General features: G+C 27.0%; 1 protein-coding gene across 1 annotated transcript in view; it reads left to right on the forward strand.

Annotated features, from left to right (window-relative positions):
* Window positions 1–7392: 7392 nt before the first annotated feature.
* Window positions 7393–21356, forward strand: part of LOC135925941 (phosphoribosylformylglycinamidine synthase-like) — a 31585-nt gene continuing 17621 nt past the window's right edge. The window contains exons 1-8 of the mRNA XM_065461539.1: window positions 7393–7519; window positions 7561–7779; window positions 16016–16070; window positions 16112–16204; window positions 16245–16354; window positions 16396–16524; window positions 16569–16658; window positions 21170–21278. Of these exons, the coding sequence (XP_065317611.1) occupies window positions 7393–7519; window positions 7561–7779; window positions 16016–16070; window positions 16112–16204; window positions 16245–16354; window positions 16396–16524; window positions 16569–16658; window positions 21170–21278 (932 nt within the window). The remainder of the gene's footprint in view (window positions 7520–7560; window positions 7780–16015; window positions 16071–16111; window positions 16205–16244; window positions 16355–16395; window positions 16525–16568; window positions 16659–21169; window positions 21279–21356) is intronic.

Genomic DNA, 21356 nt, shown 5'->3' on the forward strand with positions numbered 1-21356 from the left:
TGTGAAGTTCTACCCTGTCCATCCAGCCCCCCCCCCCTAGGGCTTCTACCTACCCACCCTGAATTTACATAAATATGTTACACCAGAGACGGATCGGATCAACTAGCTTTTACAATCTCAGGGCACTCCTCAAATTTTTCAAGGGGGATTTGGGCCCCTGCGCGACCCCCCTCCCCTTTCATCTCTCCCTTTATAACGCTACTCTGTTATACATTCGGTTCATAGACATTATAACAAAAATGCAAAATAATACTTAAAACCAATAAAGTATTTATTACTCCTCATAAAAAATATAAAATAGTCGATAATTATTTATTTTATTTTTTTTAAAATGTTTGGATGAATTTATCGGCATCGAAGCACGTATTTTGTATATAGTTATTTTTTTATATTTACCCATTATTTGAGAACGTCATAATGCCGAAATATGGCGAATCTTCGTAATCGCTCATTATCGCATTTCCGGTTATATATATTCAAAGATTTTGCCTAAAATAATTATTCTTAGAAGTATCATGAAATAGTTATAACTACTTCGAATCATGGTGGATGGGATCATAATCTTGAATTAGATTTTGTTCTAATCTAAAATGAGATAAATACTAGTTATATAACAATATTTCTGACTAATGTGCGAAATTCGATCATTTTTTGTTAAAAATTAATTTACATTTAACTTGTCTATATTTTGTCATAAACCTCATTTTTAAAATATTAAATTTTAAAAAAATCCAATTGGGGAGATAAGATATTTTCTCTTGCATATGTATAATTATTATGAATATTAAATTGTTTCTTTCAAAAAAAAATTCGTATTTCTATTGGTTCATTTATTCCTTATTTCTATTGGAAGACCATATATGGGCTAATAAAGGTTTTGGGTAATGAGGGTTGGTCATCATATAGCAAGTCAACTAAACAACGACCCTAACGGAAACACGTGGTTACGACAGATATTATACATATATAGCACCCCGTAGAACCTACTAGTTGAGAAGAAAAGAAAAACACGTCCTTCCTGGATTCCAATCCAGATCTTTAATATGGTTAACGTTATATGCATTCACCGATAAAGCCACAAACGTTAATCGAAAAAAACCATTTTTTTTTTGTATAAAAAATCAATAACATTTGATGCTATACAATAATTAACCCAAAAGTTTTCTTGTTTTATTCATTTAATAATTTGTTTTATTCACTTCATAATTTGTTTTTGTATATTTTCCATTCGTTTTATCGCATTTAACATATTATTTTTCTATTCCAAAATTTTTGCACCTTAAAGAAAGTTTTTTTGATTACATTTTATAAAAAAAAACTATATAAAATTGATTATGATTTTGATATTTTAATCATAAACAAAAGATCCTATGATAACCCTACACAACAACCTTCATTATATTCTTTGTTCCTTGTGACAAAAATTTTGGCGCCAATCTTTTCCGTAACCGTTGAAGCACGAATAAATTTCTGCCAATAAATTATAATATTCATGGGGATAATATTCTTATACAATGTGATCTCATGCCATTTAAACAAAGCTCAGGGGAATGATAAGGGATTTGAATTTTGCTAAAATATATGAATATCACGTGATTATAAAATATTGATATATTTTTATTTTTAAAATTTATAAAGTTTTTATGTTTTGATTTTATAAATTATAATTTTTTGCCAATAAATAATTTTTTTTACTATTATTAGCAAATAATCAGAATTGAAATTTAAATAAAATCATCTTTTAAAATATTACAAAATGGAGGAAATATACAGAAGTAACAGAAATAAGTGGGGAAAAAAATTTAATTTTTTTTAAAAAAATAGGTAATAAAATATCAAAATGTCCGATAAAGGTCTTCAATTATCAAAAAATATAACATATGGCAATAGACACAACCGATAAAAAAAAAATTAGCCCATCTTTAACCTTGCGTTTTTTGGGGGAGCTTATCTTTAGATAGTTTCTAACAATCCTGTATTTTTACAATTTTGTGATTTGGATTGACAACTAACACATTTTATAAGATACATATAGAGGGGGGGGGGGGGTAAACAATATCTAGTGCTCAAACCGCGAGAAATAAAAACTGTATGAGGACCCCTCATTTCACTTTTAAATAAATGATCGTTTTTTTCCTATAAAGATATGCACATCAAATATGGTATTATAAAATAACTTCATCCGATTGGATGAAAATAAATCGCGAAGAATGTAGCATTGCGTAAATGACCGAAACTAGCGCTTAATCAACGGAGAAAGAAAATTCCTTTCGACGTCATTTTTTGATAGCATGAGCAAATGTATTTAAACTATTATATTAATATCGGTTGTTATCATTGCTAAATTACTTCATTCTTTCCTTGGTGATATTGAATTTAAGGAACTTTTTTTTAAAAAAAAAGTTTTCTCCGCATTGGCTGATTAGTAAAATTTGGCTAATCTAACATTATAGAGAGTATCTGGTTATATCGATTAAATGAAAAAGACTTTCCGAAGAGAAAATTTTTGTCGAAATGGAAATAGTATTCCATCAATGGAATGATTAATCTAAATCATGATTTAAATCAAATTTTTTGGGATTAGTTTTACAAAAAAATATAGTTCGCATATGGTTTTTTAAATAAATTGAAAGGTCTCAATCAATTTCGATACTGGCAGATCGCGCTGCCAGTTGGATCCAGGCATTTATATCAATAGATGATATCTGTATTAAACCACCCTCCACCCCTCCCCTTAAAAGAAAATATTCATCTATGTGATTGGACCTTACATCTTCAGGCATCTTTTTTTCTTTGGTAAGCTCCTTCAATATCTTTCTCTCTTTTATATAATTTATACTTCTTCATATTGGCTCTTAATTTTTGGCCCCATCGTAGTTTTGGCCTTCCTCTTTTACGTTTCCCCATAACTTCCAAACTCTCAACCTTATTTTTCAATATAGTTCATAGGCCTACTCCTTGTGTGCCCATAAAACCTAAGTCTGTTCACCATTATCTTAGTCTTGATGGGCACTACCTTTAAACTAGTACGTCAAAATCCTTATATTTGAAACATTTTTCCCTACTAAAATAATAATTGATATTCCATATTTTAAAGCTATTTCTTCCAGCTTCTGTATTAGCACTCATACTTTTAAGAATTATATTATTTTTTTTAATCTCAACGTTTTACCGCTTATTTATAGATTTAGACTCAAATATTAAGAAACTTTAAAATAGCGTTCAATCGAACTACTTACCCTCCAGTTTATGATGGGCCTGCCCATGCCATGGATATGGCGGGAAGTGTCTAAGTGGGTGTTTTTTGAGTAGAGTGTGATACTCGGGCGGTGATTGACATCTTGGTTAGAATTCGGGAAGGATCGCATTTTTTTCTGAAGCTAACCCAGGTAATTTTGTATCATAGCAGATCGGAAGCAAGCATATGGTTCCATGATTAAATATAAATTGGTGTATGTTGTGCTTGGACGAGGTTTAACAGAATCCTTTTTCCGTTTTTGTAATAATATTGTTATAATAGATTTAATTGTCAATACAATCTAATATTTTCTTCTTATTCATAAAGGGTTTAAAGACAGGTGTTCGAACCGTTAAGTAGCGGTTCTGTTGGTTTCGGTTGGTTACGGATTTTATAATTTTATAAAGGATTCATTTCATTTCGGGTTTTTTTTTGAAGAAATTTATATCGGTTCGGTTCAGAATGTATAGCGGTTCTTTTCGGTTCTTTACGGTTTTTTATATATTATTTTAAAAAAACCGGGCCGGGACTGTAAATTTTTTTTTTTAAAAAAAACCTACTAGGCTGGCCCGACAAATGATACCTCTGCAGGTCTCCGCTATATATCTATTAATCTTAGAGAAAAATCTTGTTAATTTATATTTTTGAAACATTTACTATTCAATGTAACTAGTCATTTGCCTAATTAATCTCTTATTAAATTGCGTATGTAAATTTAAAAACAATAAAAACTTGGTATTGATTGTCTCCAAGGAAAATTAAAATTTTGAATAAATTATTTTTAAACCCCCACCGGTTCAAAAATTTTTTATAACACTTCGGTCTGCTCTTTTTATATTTATTTTATAACGGATCGGTTACGATTCAGAAAATTATAACGGTTCGGTTAGAAGTCCTGGTTTAAAGTGAAGGTTAAGGAATGTAAAAGGTTAAAACTAAGATTAAGTTCGACTATAAATAAGTTCTTCGCTGGTTACGTTTCCTCTATTGTAATGGTGTCTGAATTCTCGTCTAAATATATTCATCACTTAATACATATAAAAGAGAGAAAGAAAGAAAGAAAGAAAGAAAGAAAGAAAGAAAGAAAGAAAGAAAGAAAGAAAGAAAGAAAGAAAGAAAGAAAGAAAGAAAGAAAGAAAGTCGATCTTTGTTAATATAACGCAATTTTCTTTATAATGTAAAGCATGTTTTTTTATTAATATCGTCCATCCAAATTGAAAATTATATTTTATCGTCTGCCTTTTTTTTTTATATCTTCGAATTTTTAAATATTCCATTTTTTAAAAGATCTAAGTAAGTTCCCTTTTTTATGTAATTTTTACAAAATGGAGAATAAGATGTTTACGTTATTTATTTATTTTTTTTAAAAATGGTTGCTAAATGCCAAACGATAATTTTACCAATTTCCTTAATGCCATTTATCGTTTAGAACGGACTAAATTTGGGGGACACTATTATGTTACCATGAAATTTGAAGGGAGGTTTAGAGGGTTGTAACACGAAGGCCCGCCCGCCCACCCATTGGCTAATGTTTAACGCGCTTAACCCAATATTTTAAAATGATTTTTTATTGGTTCGCATGATGGAATACATTTCTGGTTAAATTACGATTTTTTTAAACCCCACGAAAATAAATTTAGAATTGGAAAATAACGCACAAATTTGTTAACAGCTGATTTTGTCGAAAAGGTATTCCAGTACATATAAAATATTTAGGAATATAAGTTTGATTCAATCAGTAAATATTCATATAAAGTAACACCCATGACCGGAATTTGATGAAAGTAAGAAAAAAAAATTTAGAAAGACTCTAGTTAGCAAACCATCCTATCACAAATGCACTAAAATGTCAAAAAGCTTAAAAATTATTCATTTTCTGAAATGATATTAAAAATTTTGGGCTAAACCAGAGCGGATAATTTATACATAAAATTGGCCAGCTTAGTTTTGAAACTCCAAAAAAAATGTTAATTCTCTTTGTAATTTTAAGAGATGTGTCTAACTATAAGAGTAAATTCACAAAATTTTTTTAAACTTATTTACAATATGTTAATATCGAACACGACATTTATAAACTGGTGTTATAGAAATCTAAACCGTAGAGGTAGAGATATAAAAATCTTTAATAGATATTGGTTAAAGAAAAATAAATAAGATATATACAGATGTAAAGGCCCGAAAAATTAGTATGAAAAAATTTTTTTCGTAGATGGACCGGACAAAAAATTTTAGACCGGCGGGGCAACTTGGACTAAACTTCTTAACGAGCCACGGGCTGGGCTTGTTTAGTACGATTTAAATCTGAAATATGATACATCTCGCTAAAAAAAAATTTTATGTTTGTCTAAAAAAAACAAATGCGAATAATAAATATGGAGGTCCTCTCCTTTTAAGGAAATTTGATATCCTTCCGCTTAAATTAATTTCGTAAAAAAAAGTTTAAAAAAAAAGATGATGTCCTTCCGCCTAAATTAATATTGAAACAAAGTTTTAAAAAAATTTAGTATCCTTCCGCTTGTTTGCGTTTTTTTTTTCAAAATGGTTGCTAACGCCAAACGGTAATTTTACCAATTTGCATGAGGCCATGGCATTATGGGCTCTTCTCAATTTGTTCGCACTATGAGACATGACCAAAAACGCGATCATTTTAGGAGTATATGTCGTATTGGGATATTGAATCCACAGGGATTTGGAATTTCTATTTCAAAATCATTTATCGATGACGATTTTAAAATTTTAAACATCTGATTTGACCGGAAATGTATTTCGTGTGTACAGGAGTATACTCGCAGGGCAAATTTTTTTAACAATTTCGCCGTTACAATTTCGCACCCTCAGAAAATTCTCTTAGCGTATTCTAATTTTTATGTGGATTTTTTACATTTCTGGTTAAATCAGATTTCATGAATTTTCTCTCGGTAAAGGATCTTATTATCAATAGATTTCATATCTCAATCAATGACATAAAATAATACCTAGACTGACGATGCATTCATTAAAACTGTACATCATTGAAAAACAGCTGGGGACGCCATTTTAATTACGGCAAACTTTATGAAAGAATCGCCTGATCATCGAGATAATGAGGCAAGAAAGTTATCAATTTAATGGTAGTTTTTAATATGGAATAATTACTATATGGGTAACCAAAATGGGCGGGACCAGCTGATTTGCATTCAACAAAGCGCTTTCAAATGCATTATTATAAATGTCAGTTCTAGGTATTATTATATATCACAGATCTCAATATGGGCATATATTACATTAATCATTTTTTGGGTTTCGTCATATGCTTGGATTGAGTTAATGGTCAGAAACTGATCTGAGCATGCGCGATTTACCTTCACTGATCAAAATAAAGAAGTCTCATCATATTGTCACCAAAATTTATTTGTTTTCATTTTTAAAGAAAAAAAAATTATGTATAATAATCGATTGATTTTCGAATTTTTTTTTTATATTTTTATATAGATAATTAATATTAAAAAAAAAAAATTTTTCACCAAATTCCTCCACAAGTGAAATATAAAAAATATAATTCAGGTTATATTTAATATCAAGGTCATTTTCATCATTTTGAATAATATTTTATCTGATATTTATTATGGAGTTTATAGATTTTGGTTTCCATCCTTTTATCATTTTTAAGTTTCTTTAAAAAAAAATTTCTTCTCTTCTCTTCTCTTCTCTTCTCTTCTCTTCTCTTCTCTTCTCTTCTCTTCTCTTCTCTTCTCTTCTCTTCTCTTCTCTTCTCTTCTCTTTTACTTTATATAGTTGCAAAATATTAGAATAAAAAAAAGTTTAATTTTTTAAGATTAAGGTTAAATTTTGACAATTAATAATATTACCACAAAAAATAAAAATAAGTTATATATAATAAATGTTTATTTATATTTATAAAATTAAATTTAAAATATATTTAGATTTTTAAAAAAATGTTCAGTAAATAAAAAAAAATTTAAAAAAATTGATATTCGAAAAATTTTAGCAAAAGAAAATCTAAAAAATTTTAAATTTCGGTTAAAAATATTATTTTAATTTATTTAAAATATTTTTTTAAATTAAATGAAAATTATTGGATTTCTTATCAATCATAAATTCGTCATATTAACTATAATAATTCACTTTTACAACGATCTAACGCACGATAAAATATGGAGTGTCCGAGCGGATATCGACTTTTTGTACAGGAAAGGATGCATCATAGAGACGGGGGGGGATACCCCAATTCTATTAACGTTCAGTACACTCGAAGGCAGCTCGCGGTTAAACAAAGAAACGGTAATCTGAGTAGCGTAAAATCGCCCTCGCTTTCCGTACAGTCACCGATAAATATCAGAACGAGCGAAACCATCAAAGCCAACTTCAAGGATTATTCTCTGCATTTCCGCAATACGAATTGGAGAGTCCGGTTACCAGTACGTGGAGAATAGAAAAAACGCGTTACGGGTTTCTGCTAAAGGCTGCTCGGGGATGGGAAGGCGGTAGCCTACGAGTTCGTGCAGGCCCATTTCCACTGGGGCGTAGTCGGGGGGAGCACGGTGAGATCCGAACATTCTAGAGACGGCCAATTTTACCAGTTAAAAAGCCATTTGTTGCATGGAGTCTAATCGGAATTATATATTCAACGATTTGGCCCTAAAATTATAGTTATTGGTATAAAACTTTTGTGTAAATAGTTATAAATACTTCGAATCATAAGACGATCATATTAATAAAGGGGTCATAATCTTGAATAGTTTTTGTTCTAATCTAAAATTGCGATAAATAATGATTATATGTAAAACAATACATCTTAATGCGAAATTCGATCATTTTTTTGTAAAAAAATTAATATATTATTTAACTTGTGCCGAGTGATCAAAAAAAATCGTATTTCTATTGGCTCATTTATTCCTTATTTCTATTGGTATACCCTTATTTGGATGATAACCAAATATTTATATCAATTTGTCTCCTTAATTTATAAAGAGGGGCTAATAAATGTTTTCGGTAATGAGCGTTACGCCCGATATTTTATATATAACACCCCGTAGAACCAATTAGTTGGCTGTCCTTCCTGGATCCCAATTCAGATCATTAATACGGTTTATAATAATTCATTCACCGACTAAGTCACAGACGTTACTCAAAAGAAAAATCAATTTTTTTATATATAAGTTCATTTATTTTGTGCAAAATATCAATATTTTTGTAATAAAAATTAATTTATTTGTATGAAGAATCAATTTTTTGTATAAAAATCAATAACATTCAACGATATACAATAATTAACCCAAAGTTTTTTCTTGTTATATTTTTATACCAAAAAAAAATTTGTTTTATTCATTTCATAATATGTTTTATTCATTATTTCATCATTTGTTTTATTCATTTCATAATTTGTTTTGTATGTACCATTCGTTTTTCGTATTTACATATTATTTTCTATTCCAAAAAATTAAATTAATTTTCTAAAAAAAAAACTATAAAAAAAACTTTATAAAAATTGATTTTTGATATTTAAACATAAAACAAGATTTTATGATAAACCCTACAAGCAACTTTGATTATTACATTCTTTTTCTTTGTGAGAAAATTTTGGCGCCAATCCATTCCATATTTGTGGAAGCAGGAATTAATTTAATTCCAGATCTAAATCAATAATTGGATCGGATTGGCTTGATATTTTTATTTTTAGGGCACTTCCGGTCCAGGGACCCTGAGTGAACCGTAACGAACCGTTAAACCATTATAAACCGTTATGAATATTTGAACCATAACCGTAACCGAACCGATATAATTATTTTTTGAAGGAGTAAAAAATAACCTTTATAAAAAACGATTAAACTGGTTCAAACCGGTTCAGTTTTTGAAATAATTTGAATATCCAGATTTATATTTACTTGCTCTTATAGTACTGGCGGTTCCCGTAACACAAGTTACGGTAGAAAGGGCTTTTTCGGGGCCAAAATTTGTGTTATCGTCACATCTAACAAAAAGGAATCCATTTATATTAAGAAAATATATTACTTATACGTTCAAATACTATATTTAAAAAATGAGTTATTTTGAATCTTATATATATATATATATTTTATATATGATTCATAGATGCTTATAATAAAAATAAATTAGAAGTTGGTGTCGCTTCAATAAAAAAAAAAATTCTAACCGTTATGAACCTTTATAAACCTTTATAATTAGCTGAATAGGAAGCCAACCTTTATAAATTTCTTCTTAAGAACCGTAACTAAAACGTAACCATTATAATTTTTTACGTGAACCGTAAATAAACTGAACCGTTATAAATAACGGTTCGAATTTTTAGTGTATTTTTTTAAAAATTAGTATAAATATTATTAACTGTTATATATATATACAATATATCATATAAAATTAAAAAATAGTATATATTATTTAGTCGGGGTTGAAAATCAATTGCTGTATTCGAGAAAATATTTTAAACGTTTTATTCATTCATAACCATATAATAATACTAAATTATCAAATTAAAAAGTAAAAAAATTTTAAGAGATAAAATAAAATAAATACAAAGAAAAATTAAAAGTATAAAAGATTAAAAATTATGTGCGAAAAATAATAAGTTCCGTAAATAGTATAGTGTACCACCTAACTTTAGTCAGCTATGAAGCTATAACGCAGCGTAGCCATGGGTTTTTAACCAATCATATTCGTCGAATCGATCTTCAAGATGAGACTCAACTTAGAGGTTTATAAAAGCTTGACTAAACTTAGGTAATTTAGCAAGACTAGTAAACAGTAAAAAATATCCTGAAATTATATATCTTTTTCTTATAATATTCATTTACATAAGTCTGAAATTAAAAAAATATAAAAATTTTCATAAGACAATCTTGGTTTTTTTCTTGATTTTGTTTAAAAGTAGATTTGAATACTACAACATAATATATATAATTCAAAATATTAGTATTTATTAAGTTTAATATTTCGCTAAAACAATTTTTTTTTAGAAATTAATCAGAATGATAATGTTTAAAATTCTTTTAAAATATTACAAAATGGAGGAAATATACAGATAACAGAAATGAAGGGGGAAGGGGGGTGAAAAAATACAAAAAAAGAAAAAAAAATTAATTTAATAATTTTTTAAAAAATAGGTAATAAAATATAAATATCTCCGATAGAGGTCTCTAATTATGTTAATATAAAAGGAAGGCTTATTCTTAGATAGGTTTCTGGCTAAAATATAAAAGTTATCTTTATTAAAATTCGCTCAACGAACCATTTAATAGTATTACTATAATCTTGTAAGTCGCACTATGCTGTAATGTAGTAATATAATATCGATTTTGATGTTAAAATGTGTCAAAAATATTCCGGTAATTATGTTAATGTGGGTTAATTTGTCTTTAACAATCGTGTATCATTCGTCGTTTTTTCCTAGAGGATACACACACATAAAGTATTAAATAATTTATATAAAATAACTTAAATCCGATTGGGTGACAAAAATAATCGCGCGAAGAGTGTAATATCGCATAAATGGCGAAAACTAGTGCGAATATCGACAATTTCGGCATTTATAAGAGATAAAAAATATATAATCATCCTAGAATTATTTAAACTATTATATTATATTTTTTTTTTCTCTTCTAAACCCCAATTATCATTGCTAAATTATATTATTCTTTTCTTGGTGATATTGAATTAACAAAGATTTCTAGTTTCTCCGCATTGACATGTTTAGTAAAATTGCATATCCATCATTATAGGGAGTTCTGGTTAACGATTAAATGAAACTAGACAAGTACAGCCTAAAAATCATAATTTCCCACGAGAAAGTTTCTCTAAATGAAATAATATTCCATCTATGGAATGATTAATCTAAATAGTGATTTAAATCAATTTTTTTTGGATTAGTCTAAAAAAAATAAAGATGTTTTTTGCGGTTTTGAATAAATTGAAAGGTATACTATCAATCAATTTCATGATTGGCAGATCGGGCTGCCAGTTGGATCCAGATATTTATATCAATAGAACGCTATCTAAATGTTTAACCCCAAAAATATTTACCCATGTCTTTGGATCTTACATCTTGAGGCATGGTTCGTCAAAATTCATATATTTGGAACATTTTTCCCCTTCCAAAATATAACTATTAAATATCTCATATTTTAAAGCTATTTCTTCAGCTTCTGTATTATCGCTCATTCTCTCGTGATTGGCAGATCGCGCTGCCAGATTCCCATATGTTTTACCGCGATTTTATAGATGTAGACTAAAATATTTATTAAACTTTGCTATATTTCAAATAATTCACACTGAAAGATCAAAGTTTTCCCATCTCACGTTTTTATCTTCTCTTTTTTTCAGTTTTGATTAATGATAATTAGATGTTGAATTAAAATTCAATTTACCATGTTACTTGTTTAATAAATAATCTAAGGAATGACATGTGTCGTTCCTTCCAAATTTCGATTAATTACGCACATATGATTGTACATTTCTTTTTAAAAAAAATGAATATCTTTTATATCAATGAACAAATTTGTCTTTTTAGTGTTTCTAAGATGACGCAAAGATGGTCGTTATAGGAAATAAATATTACTTTATGTCATTTCTTGTAAACCTCTTTAATTTTTATGAGGCAAAATTATTCTCGAAAAAATAAGGATATCTTAGTTTTTTTTCTATAAAAATATTCTTTTTTCTTTCTTTCTTTCTTTCTTTCTTTCTTTCTTTCTTTCTTTCTTTCTTTCTTTCTTTCTTTCTTTCTTTCTTTCTTTCTTTCTTTCTTTCTTTCTTTCTTTCTTTCTTTCTTTCTTTCTTTCTTTCTTTCTTTCTTTCTTTCCTTTTAATATAATTTTTATAGACATCCATTTATAAACATTGTATACATTATAAGTTGTTAAATATTATATTATATTTTATTCTTTTTAATAAAAAAAAATATGGCTCATTTTTCGACTATTTTCCAATATATTTTTTCTGCATAACCATTGATGCACAAAATAATTTTAAACCAATATTCAGATTTTTTTTTATATAATCTTCTAGATATTTCATCTGATTTTTCATTGAATAAATTTATAAGTTTATTAAATATTATATATATTTATTCTTAAAGTAAATTGCTCTTTTCAAATGATAATTTGTTTCGAAAGAATGGTAAAAAAAAATAGTGGTAAAAATGACATATTTTTTTTAAAAAAAATAGGAAAGGAAAGGAAAGGAAAGGAAAGGAAAGGAAAGGAAAGGAAAGGAAAGGAAAGGAAAGGAAAGGAAAGGAAAGGAAAGGAAAGGAAAGGAAAGGAAAGGAAAGGAAAGGAAAGGAAAGGAAAGGAAAGGAAAGGAAAGGAAAGGAAAGGAAAGGTCTGTTCGAAAAACAAAGGTTAAACCTTCTACCATTATTTTTTGAAAATTTATTTATTCCTCGCTTTTCTCTTAAATCTCTTAGATGATTTTTTTTAAAATTATAATCCCAAATACATAGGAATATATTCTCATTATTTTTCCATAATTTTTTTTTAAAATTTAAAATATTTTGCAGGAAAAAAAAAATATCAAGACGTTAATTTCAAGTTAATTTTTTTTAAAACTTCTATATAGAATGTAACGCCTGTAGCCTTAACAAAATTTTAAAAAAAGTAATTTAAATGTTCTTAAATCGAAAAAAAAAATTTTTTTTGTTTGAAACTACAGCTATAATATATATCATTCATCTAATATTGAACTAAATTAATTTTTATTTTTTTTAATATTATGTTCATTATCTTTAGGATTATATCTTTAATATAACCTAGAATATGAGATTAATTATGGTTCCTGGGCAGAATCTCAATTATTATAGAAGTTATTCATATAAAACCAACAAAAAAAAACAATTGATTCGTTTTCTGATACATATACATATAATTCCCCAAATCAAAAATTTTATTCGAAGAAAAACAATTTTGGAACTAGTGTTGCAGAAGTTCTGGCTGCTTTAACTCTCACATTTTTGCCTTTTTGATTTGAAAAATAAATTTTAAGTTTTCTAGAATATTCCAATAGAAACTACAAAAGGTAAAAAAAAATATAAATATATATTATAATACTCTTTACAAAATCTATTATTGAAAAATAGAACAAATAACAAATAATAATGAATATAAAAAAATATATAATATTAGTATATCACAATGCCATGCGTGATGAACTGAGATGGAAAAGGTTAGTGTTTCTAAGAAACACTTGTATTTCCCTTTTAGTAATTCAATTTTACATACTATTTATTAGTATACAAAAAAATTAAATATTTTAGGTTTGGTTATAATATGAATATAGATATAAATATCGGGAGAGCCAAAAAAAATTTTAAATCTAAATGCACACCTTTCTAGGTTTGATGGTATTATATATGGCGCATATATGTTTCCAAATCAATTGATTAGTTGATAGGCCTAATCCACCATCATTATAAGTTAGGAAATGTGTTTATTTTTTGATATGTTTGCATATATTAGACGGGAGCGGCATTAGCTAGGTGATATGAGTGTGCTAAAACACTTACCCTTTACAAAATAATCACTAATTTTACCTTTTCTTTTTTTTTAAATACTAACTTTTTTAAATAATTAGAATCCAAATTTATATTTTATTTAATATATCTTTCATACGAAATCTTAGGGTTAATTGTAATGAACAAATATATTTATTTTCTTTTGGGCCATTAAATTATTTTATTTATAATTTATATTCGCCTCAAAAAAAGCGAAAGTGTTGTTATGCGACTCATTTTGAGCCGGTTTTCAAAAACCGCTAACTCAAAATTTTAGCCGGAAATATATTTTGCCTAAGCCTCAAGATTTCGATAATGTATGACCAGACCTTTGTTTCTTCTATGAGCAAAATCTTCAGGCTTGGGCAATGTTTTTCGGGATGAAGCGGTGAGTTAGCTGTTTTTAAAAATCGGCAACAAAGCGAGCCGTTTAACATCACTACATTTCATGATTTAAATTATTATACCACGATACACGTCAAAATAAAAATAAAATCTAAACACAAATACGTTAAGGTTGTTCAAATTCGATATACATTCCATTTTTATGTTGATTTGTGAGTTAACAAAAAGTTGAGCTTTTTCTTCAATTAATTCAATATTCATTATTGAAAATCAGTTCTATTTATCACGAAAAATTCTAAATTTTAGGGCGAAATTGGTAAAAATATTTTTTTTTCTAAATTTTTGATAGGAAAATCTAAAATATGAAAGCTTTTTAAACTCAAGTCGGATTTTAATATTAAAGAATTTATGTTAAATTTTACAATTGTAATAGATATACATTTTTTTTAACGGTTACCTACATATTAATTTATTATAATAGTAGTTAGAGTTGCTAAAAGGCTCGATTTAAAATTATATTTAAAAATAGCTAACTCAATTATTTTATCCTGTAAAACATTACGCAAGACCGAAGATTTTTCTGGGTGTCACAAAGGGCTGGGCATCTATAAACAAAATATTGAGACTCGCAATATTTTTCCGATGACACAGTAAAAATATAATTTATATCTAGTAATCTAATCTAATATCGTAACAAATCTTTCAATGTGATGTCAAACTTGCAGCGCATGACCTCGAGATTAAATGCCTCGTAGAAGATATACTCAACCTTAAATTAGGTGACCTATTTTGGTTACTGGCTTTCTTATTATCAACCATATCCTGTGAAATATGGAGTTTGCCGCCTTTTTAAAATGATCTCAAATCGTTTAACAACACTAAGAGTAGTAAGTGAAATTCTATGACATAACCCCGACCGAAGCCCGGATGACGACCTAAATTATATACTAGAGTTTAATAAATTTTGGAAAATTTTTTAAAAAAATTATAAAATTCCACCTTTTAGCAACCTTTTCTATAAAAGTCCTAGGACTCCCAGATATAAGATATGTAAATATCAATCACAATAATAGTAATATAATTTATTTTTTATGAATCTTTCATTACAAAGTTAAGATTATTGTCATTTGTTATCATGTGTTTTCCTTTCATTTGTATTTTTCGAGATTTACTTTGAAAGACGATTATAGACTTGGAGCGTTTTTCCCAATATTCTCTGTTTTACGTTTCATCGCTTCTTGGTAATATATTTCTGAAAAAAATATATAATATTTTTGAATATCAAGCTATAATTTTCCAAGTAGTGTTATTAAACGGCTCGATTTTAAGAATTTCGTTAATAGATGTTCAAATCTTTGTGCTACCTATGAGCAAAATCTTAAGTCGTGCATAATATATTTCCAAATAAAATATTGAGTTGGTCCTCCCCTTTTCTAATAAATAAACAAATTGCCCTTATCCTCTAAATATAAACCTCCCAATTCCTCCTTTAGAATATACCCATTTATTACTTCGAGCAAATAAAAAAAAATTAGCGAAAAAGAATCCAAATCAAAATTTTAAAAATAACTTTGATCAAAACTACCTCCCTACCTCTTACCCTTTCAAATTACATTCAAATAGTATACGGCATCTTAATAAATATTACCCTCCTCCCACAAAAAAAAAAAATTTTTTTAATGAATGGATTGTATTATATGCCCTTCTATATAGTAGAAGCCTAAGAACTTTGATAATTGCTAAAGTTTAGGGTAATAGAAAGCTATCAAAATATTGTGTGTTTAACAATTAAAAGTTCGGTTTGGCACAATTTTTTAATTTGCCTATGCTTTTGAAATTTTATAAATCAGTAGATCATGAAATCGAAAAACATTATATTAATAAATTTAAAAATGTTATTCCTGATTACATACAAAATATTTATTTAGAAGAGTGTTATTATGTTCAATGTGTAAATGGGCTTAACAATTACGATGAAGAAAAGTTTTATCCTTTAATATTTTATAAAATTATATATTTTTTAGATTACTTTATATACTTGACTGTGATAAATCTGAAGATTCTTATATATCTAAATTTAAAGAGGATGATTGTGAAATAATTGAGATTGGACCTAGGCATATTATTCTGATGGTTTATCTAATATATTTTTTACAGGATCAATTATTCTACACCCTTTTCTACTAATTGTGTGTCAATATGCAAATCCTTGGGCATGGATAAAATTGAAAGATTGGAAAGAAGCATGAGATATTATATGTTTTATGGTACAATTAGTTGCATTCATTTTCTGTTATAACATTTTTAGATAAAAAGAATTCTAAAATTGATAATTGGATATCCTTAGAAAAATTTAGATTTATAAATTCTATCTGTGATAAAATGACCCAAACTATATACCCATTTCCATTAGTTTCCTTTAAATCTGAATTTGATGGTTTTAATATAACACTATATCTATTTATCAATTTTGATTATTAGAAAACTATTCCAATGAAAACAAAATATGCTATGACATTGATGTAATGAAATATGGTAGGAGTGCCTTGGAAACATTGAACACTGAACTAGGTATCTTGTAATTTTTTTCTCAGATTCTTAAAATTCACTTTGTACATCATATGTTAAATTTTTGAAATTTTCTATATTATATTTTTATGCATATTTTTATATTTAAAAAGCTTATTTATTTTTCTATTGTTAATTGAATTTTTTTGGTATTTTGAGCACAACCCTTAAAAAAGGGAAGTTTTTATTATTAGTTCAGTTTTTATTATTCCTCCATTTTTGAATAACTTTACACTTTCCAATAATATTTAAATCACTAAAGCTATATACTCCCATTTTGGGTATTGGTGAGAGATCATGTCATCTAACGTGTTTATTATATATTATCTTTTCATGTTTATGCACCATATTTAAAAAGGTAATTTGGTGATTAAATTATTAAAATAACTCAATTCTAAGATTATACAAATAGTATAAAAGTAAACATCATTTATATATTTTAAGCAATGTGCTCCTGTTTAGGGAGGTAAATACAAAATATTAGGCTATGTGCCCCTTTATGTTAAAACTATCCTTATTTTTAGCAAGTCAAACCTTGTTTTTTTTTTTTAAAAATATCGTTTTTTGTGTATAAACCTGTTTTTTTGTAAATTAGACATTGTTTTTTTAAAACTATATTTTTGCTAAAAAAAAAAATTTATTTTCAAAATGTTTCTTCTAAAAGAGTATTTTCAAAATTTTTAGAAACAATAATTATTATCTAGTGTTCAGAATATATTAAAAAATAACATTATTGTGATATTTGAATTTTTATAATAAAATTATTTCTGATATCTGAATAAGGGCTAATGCAAAAAATAGTTATTTTATTAAATCTTATTTATATTGGTGGCTTAAATCAAATTTTATAATATAATAAATGACTGAATAAGCTTTATTAATATATATTTTATAAATATGAGCAAAATATTTAATTTATATAAACAATAAATGACAATTTATTCAAAACCGTAGATTTTTCCCTGGTTTTTTTCAGGGACCTTAGTTACGGTTCACTATGTAAAAAATTATAATGGTTACGTTTTGGTTATGGTTCTTAAAAAGAAATTTATAAAGGTTCGGTTCAGCTAATTATAAAGGTTTATAAAAGTTCATTACGGTTAGAAAATTTTTTTCATCGAAGCAACACCATCTTCTAATTTATTTTTATTATAAGCATCTATGAATTATATATAAGATTAAAAATAACTCATTTTTAAATATATAATTTGAACGTATAAGTAATATATTTTCTAATATAAATGGATTCCTTTTTGTTCGTTGTGACTATAACACAAATTTTTGCCCCTAAAAAGCCCTTTCTACAGAAACTTGTGTTGCTGGAACCGCCAGTACTATAAGAGCAAGTTTATATAATTCTAAATATTCAAATTATTTCCATTTCTAAAATATAAAAATTGAACCGGTTTAAACAGTTTTTATAAAGGTTCTTTTTACTCATTCAAAAAATAATTATATCGGTTACAGTTATGGTTCAGATATTTATAACGATTTATAATGGATTAACGGTTCACTCTTGGTCCCTGGTTTTTTTTATATTATTTTGGCAATGGAAATAGTACTAATTTAAGAGATTATAGATAAATCATTTTTCAAAATTATGTCACATTATTTGACAAAACAATGGCTATAATACGATTTTATAAATCATTTAGTTTTATCCATGCTTCCATTGTAATGTATGATACGATGAGACTAATATCGTCATTATCATTTTTAAGATATTGCATGTCCCCGTCGAAATAGTTGTAAAAATATCGTTATCGATAATTATAAGCTGTTTTTCCATTTTATCTTTATCATTAATTTTTTGATAATCTTGCTATAATCCAAACTGCTTTTCATCTATTTATAAGTTCTGAATAGGCCATGGGTTTATTTTCTGATAAAAAAAAATTATATTCTCTATATCTTCTCTGGATTCTTGCAAAATTCCATTTGCTATAAATTTAAAATAAAGGTAAATGAAAAAATCTATATAAATGCCTGAATTTATATTGCTAGTTATTATAAATTGATAAATTCTGCCCAAGGTTATTCTAATATTAAATGTCAAAAGTTATATGAAGGATAGTACTTTCTCCTATCTTAATATTTTCTACAGATATTTTTTCTGGACAAATAACTGTTAGATCGGATTCTTTACGCCTGCCATGCCCTGTTCATTCTAGCAAGGTTATATTAGATTACGTATTTTGCTCTCCAAATACTTTTTATTCTAAAAAAAGAGTAAAAACAATGTTTTTTGATCATATTTTTTCAATTGCAAACTAATAATTGAAATATATTTTTAAATGAAACTACAAATAATGACAAACTTTCATCATATTTTTGTTGTTTGTCTCTTTCCAAAATCATGTCAATATCTTATATGAAGTTATATATATATTTTTATTTAAATCTAGATACAATATTACTTTGTATAATTGCTGATACCTTCACCTGTATGTCTGGGATATCTTGAGGTAATGGATATGAGGTTGTGGCAATATCTATAGTTTAAAAATATTTATAATTTTTGTATAAAATAAAAATACCATTCTCTAGTGGGGATTATATAAAACAATTTGTCATCCTGACCTGATTACACATCTCCATAATATCAAGTTGTTTGAGAACAAAATCAAATTTGTCTTGTGATAAATGCGAGAAAAAATCAGCCTGGGATGTTGATTCCTGTATTTTTTTATTATATTTTTCTCTCTGTGATAATTTTTTTTTGTAATGCGATGATGTGTTTGATTAATGAATGTTAATATTTGGGTGGCCCACTTCATGTGTATCAGGATTACAAGATATGGAATATGCTTTTGCTGCAAAATTCTGGGCAATATTTGTCCAAATTATGTGAAGCCCTTAACATAATATGTCTACAAGGGCAGGAGCATTGTATAAGATACCCACAGGAACATTGTTTAAATGTTACATTTATCTTATACCCCATATCGAAAATATTATTAAACAACTCGGATTTTTATTAAGCTACTCTCAGCTATTTCATAAAAAGATTTTTTTCAAGTAAAAAGTTGTTAACACTTCTTTTTACTTGAATTCTGGAGAAAGAGTGCCATAAGGGAATAATGGACCTTTTCTACTAAACAGAACAGGGGGAAGAGGTGAAAACAGTTTTTCTTACAAAAGATAGTGTATGCATGAAATGGAGGAAGAATACAGTAAAATATATTTAAACCTAATAAATTTAAAGCATCCATTAGTAACATAAATATTACCAAGCAAATTGGCATCGTATTAAAAAATGAATGGGTTATTTGATTGGACAGATCATCAGTAGTTCATTTTTTAAAAATTTCACAAATAATATAACTGAATCACATGAAACAAAAATTTAATAAACAAGTTATTACTAAATTTTCGACATCAAAAAAGTTTTTTCCCAAAGATATTTCAACAATAGTAAATGGGTGATTCCACTTCAAATCGACCAAAAAAACGAGATTTTCGGCAGACCATCAATGAATGAAACTTTGCATGTTAGTTATTTATGTAGTAAATGTTAAACAAATCAAAATTTTAGAATGCTAGCTCACCAGATTAAAAGATATACGCCTTCAAAGTCGAAAATGGCGAAGTACGTGATTTCTTTAAATCGTGTTTTTTTAAAAAAATACTTAAGATAGAGTTACAAATTATGTATCATTTTATAGCCCTTAAAATTTTACGTTGGAAAATTTAAAAAAATATTTAAAAAATTTCAAGTGTTTTCTTATTTCCGGTAAAAATAAAAAATTAACATTGTTAGGAAGGGATTTTTTTGGGGTGTTAATATTAACTAAAAATGTTTATTACATTTATACTTAACGATTTAATAAAAATATGAAAAGTATTGTGATTAAAATTAAAAAATCAATTGATTATAATCTAGAATGATGTCCTGGGGCGATATGTAAGCAGGCAGCCCATACAGATATTATTTTATTTGGACGCTATATTGTAAAATAAACATATTTTAAAATTTTATATTCAAACTATTATAATTTTTGATATCATGGAGAAATATAATCAGGGTTAGATCTTGATTTTAATAAAAATATATATTAATTTCATATAAGGTAATGACATGATTTTGGAAAGGGGCAAACAACAAAAATATGATGAAGGTATGTCATTATTTGTGGTTTCATTTTTTGAATTATTTCTTTTACAAGTTTCCAATTTAAAATACGATCAAAATTATCTTTCAACTCTCCTATAAGGGAGCTAGAAATAACCTGTATGGAGTACATGTTATAGGTTCTTAGTTCTGTCCCAAAAAGCCCCCAAAAAATGTTTAAAAACAAAAATGTAATATATTTATTTTAATCAGCCAGCTCTAACCCAAGGCCCATTGGACTTAATTCGTCATAACAAAATGGCTGAATTTTCTTTTCTTTTTGTTTATAAATTATTTATTTATTTATTTTTGAATTTTTTTAAAAAAAAATTTGTCGAGAAAAAATGGGGTCTAACTTCACTCTAGTACCTAAACCTATTTTAAATTAAATTTAAAAAAAAAGACTTTGGATTGGATGCGGACGATATTGATTCTTATGTCCATCTTTTCAAAGATCAACTCAAGAGAAATCCCACTAATATAGAATGTTTTGATCTCGCTCAATCTAACAGGTTTTTTTATCCATATTTTTTTCACTTATATATCATATCATAGGCGTTTAGCTAAGAAGGGGCATGAAGACATCTCTT

Source organism: Gordionus sp. m RMFG-2023, chromosome 3, assembly GCF_954871325.1.
Source record: "Gordionus sp. m RMFG-2023 chromosome 3, tfGorSpeb1-WG-v2, whole genome shotgun sequence".
Taxonomy (NCBI): Eukaryota; Metazoa; Nematomorpha; class Gordioida; order Chordodea; family Parachordodidae; genus Gordionus; species Gordionus sp. m RMFG-2023.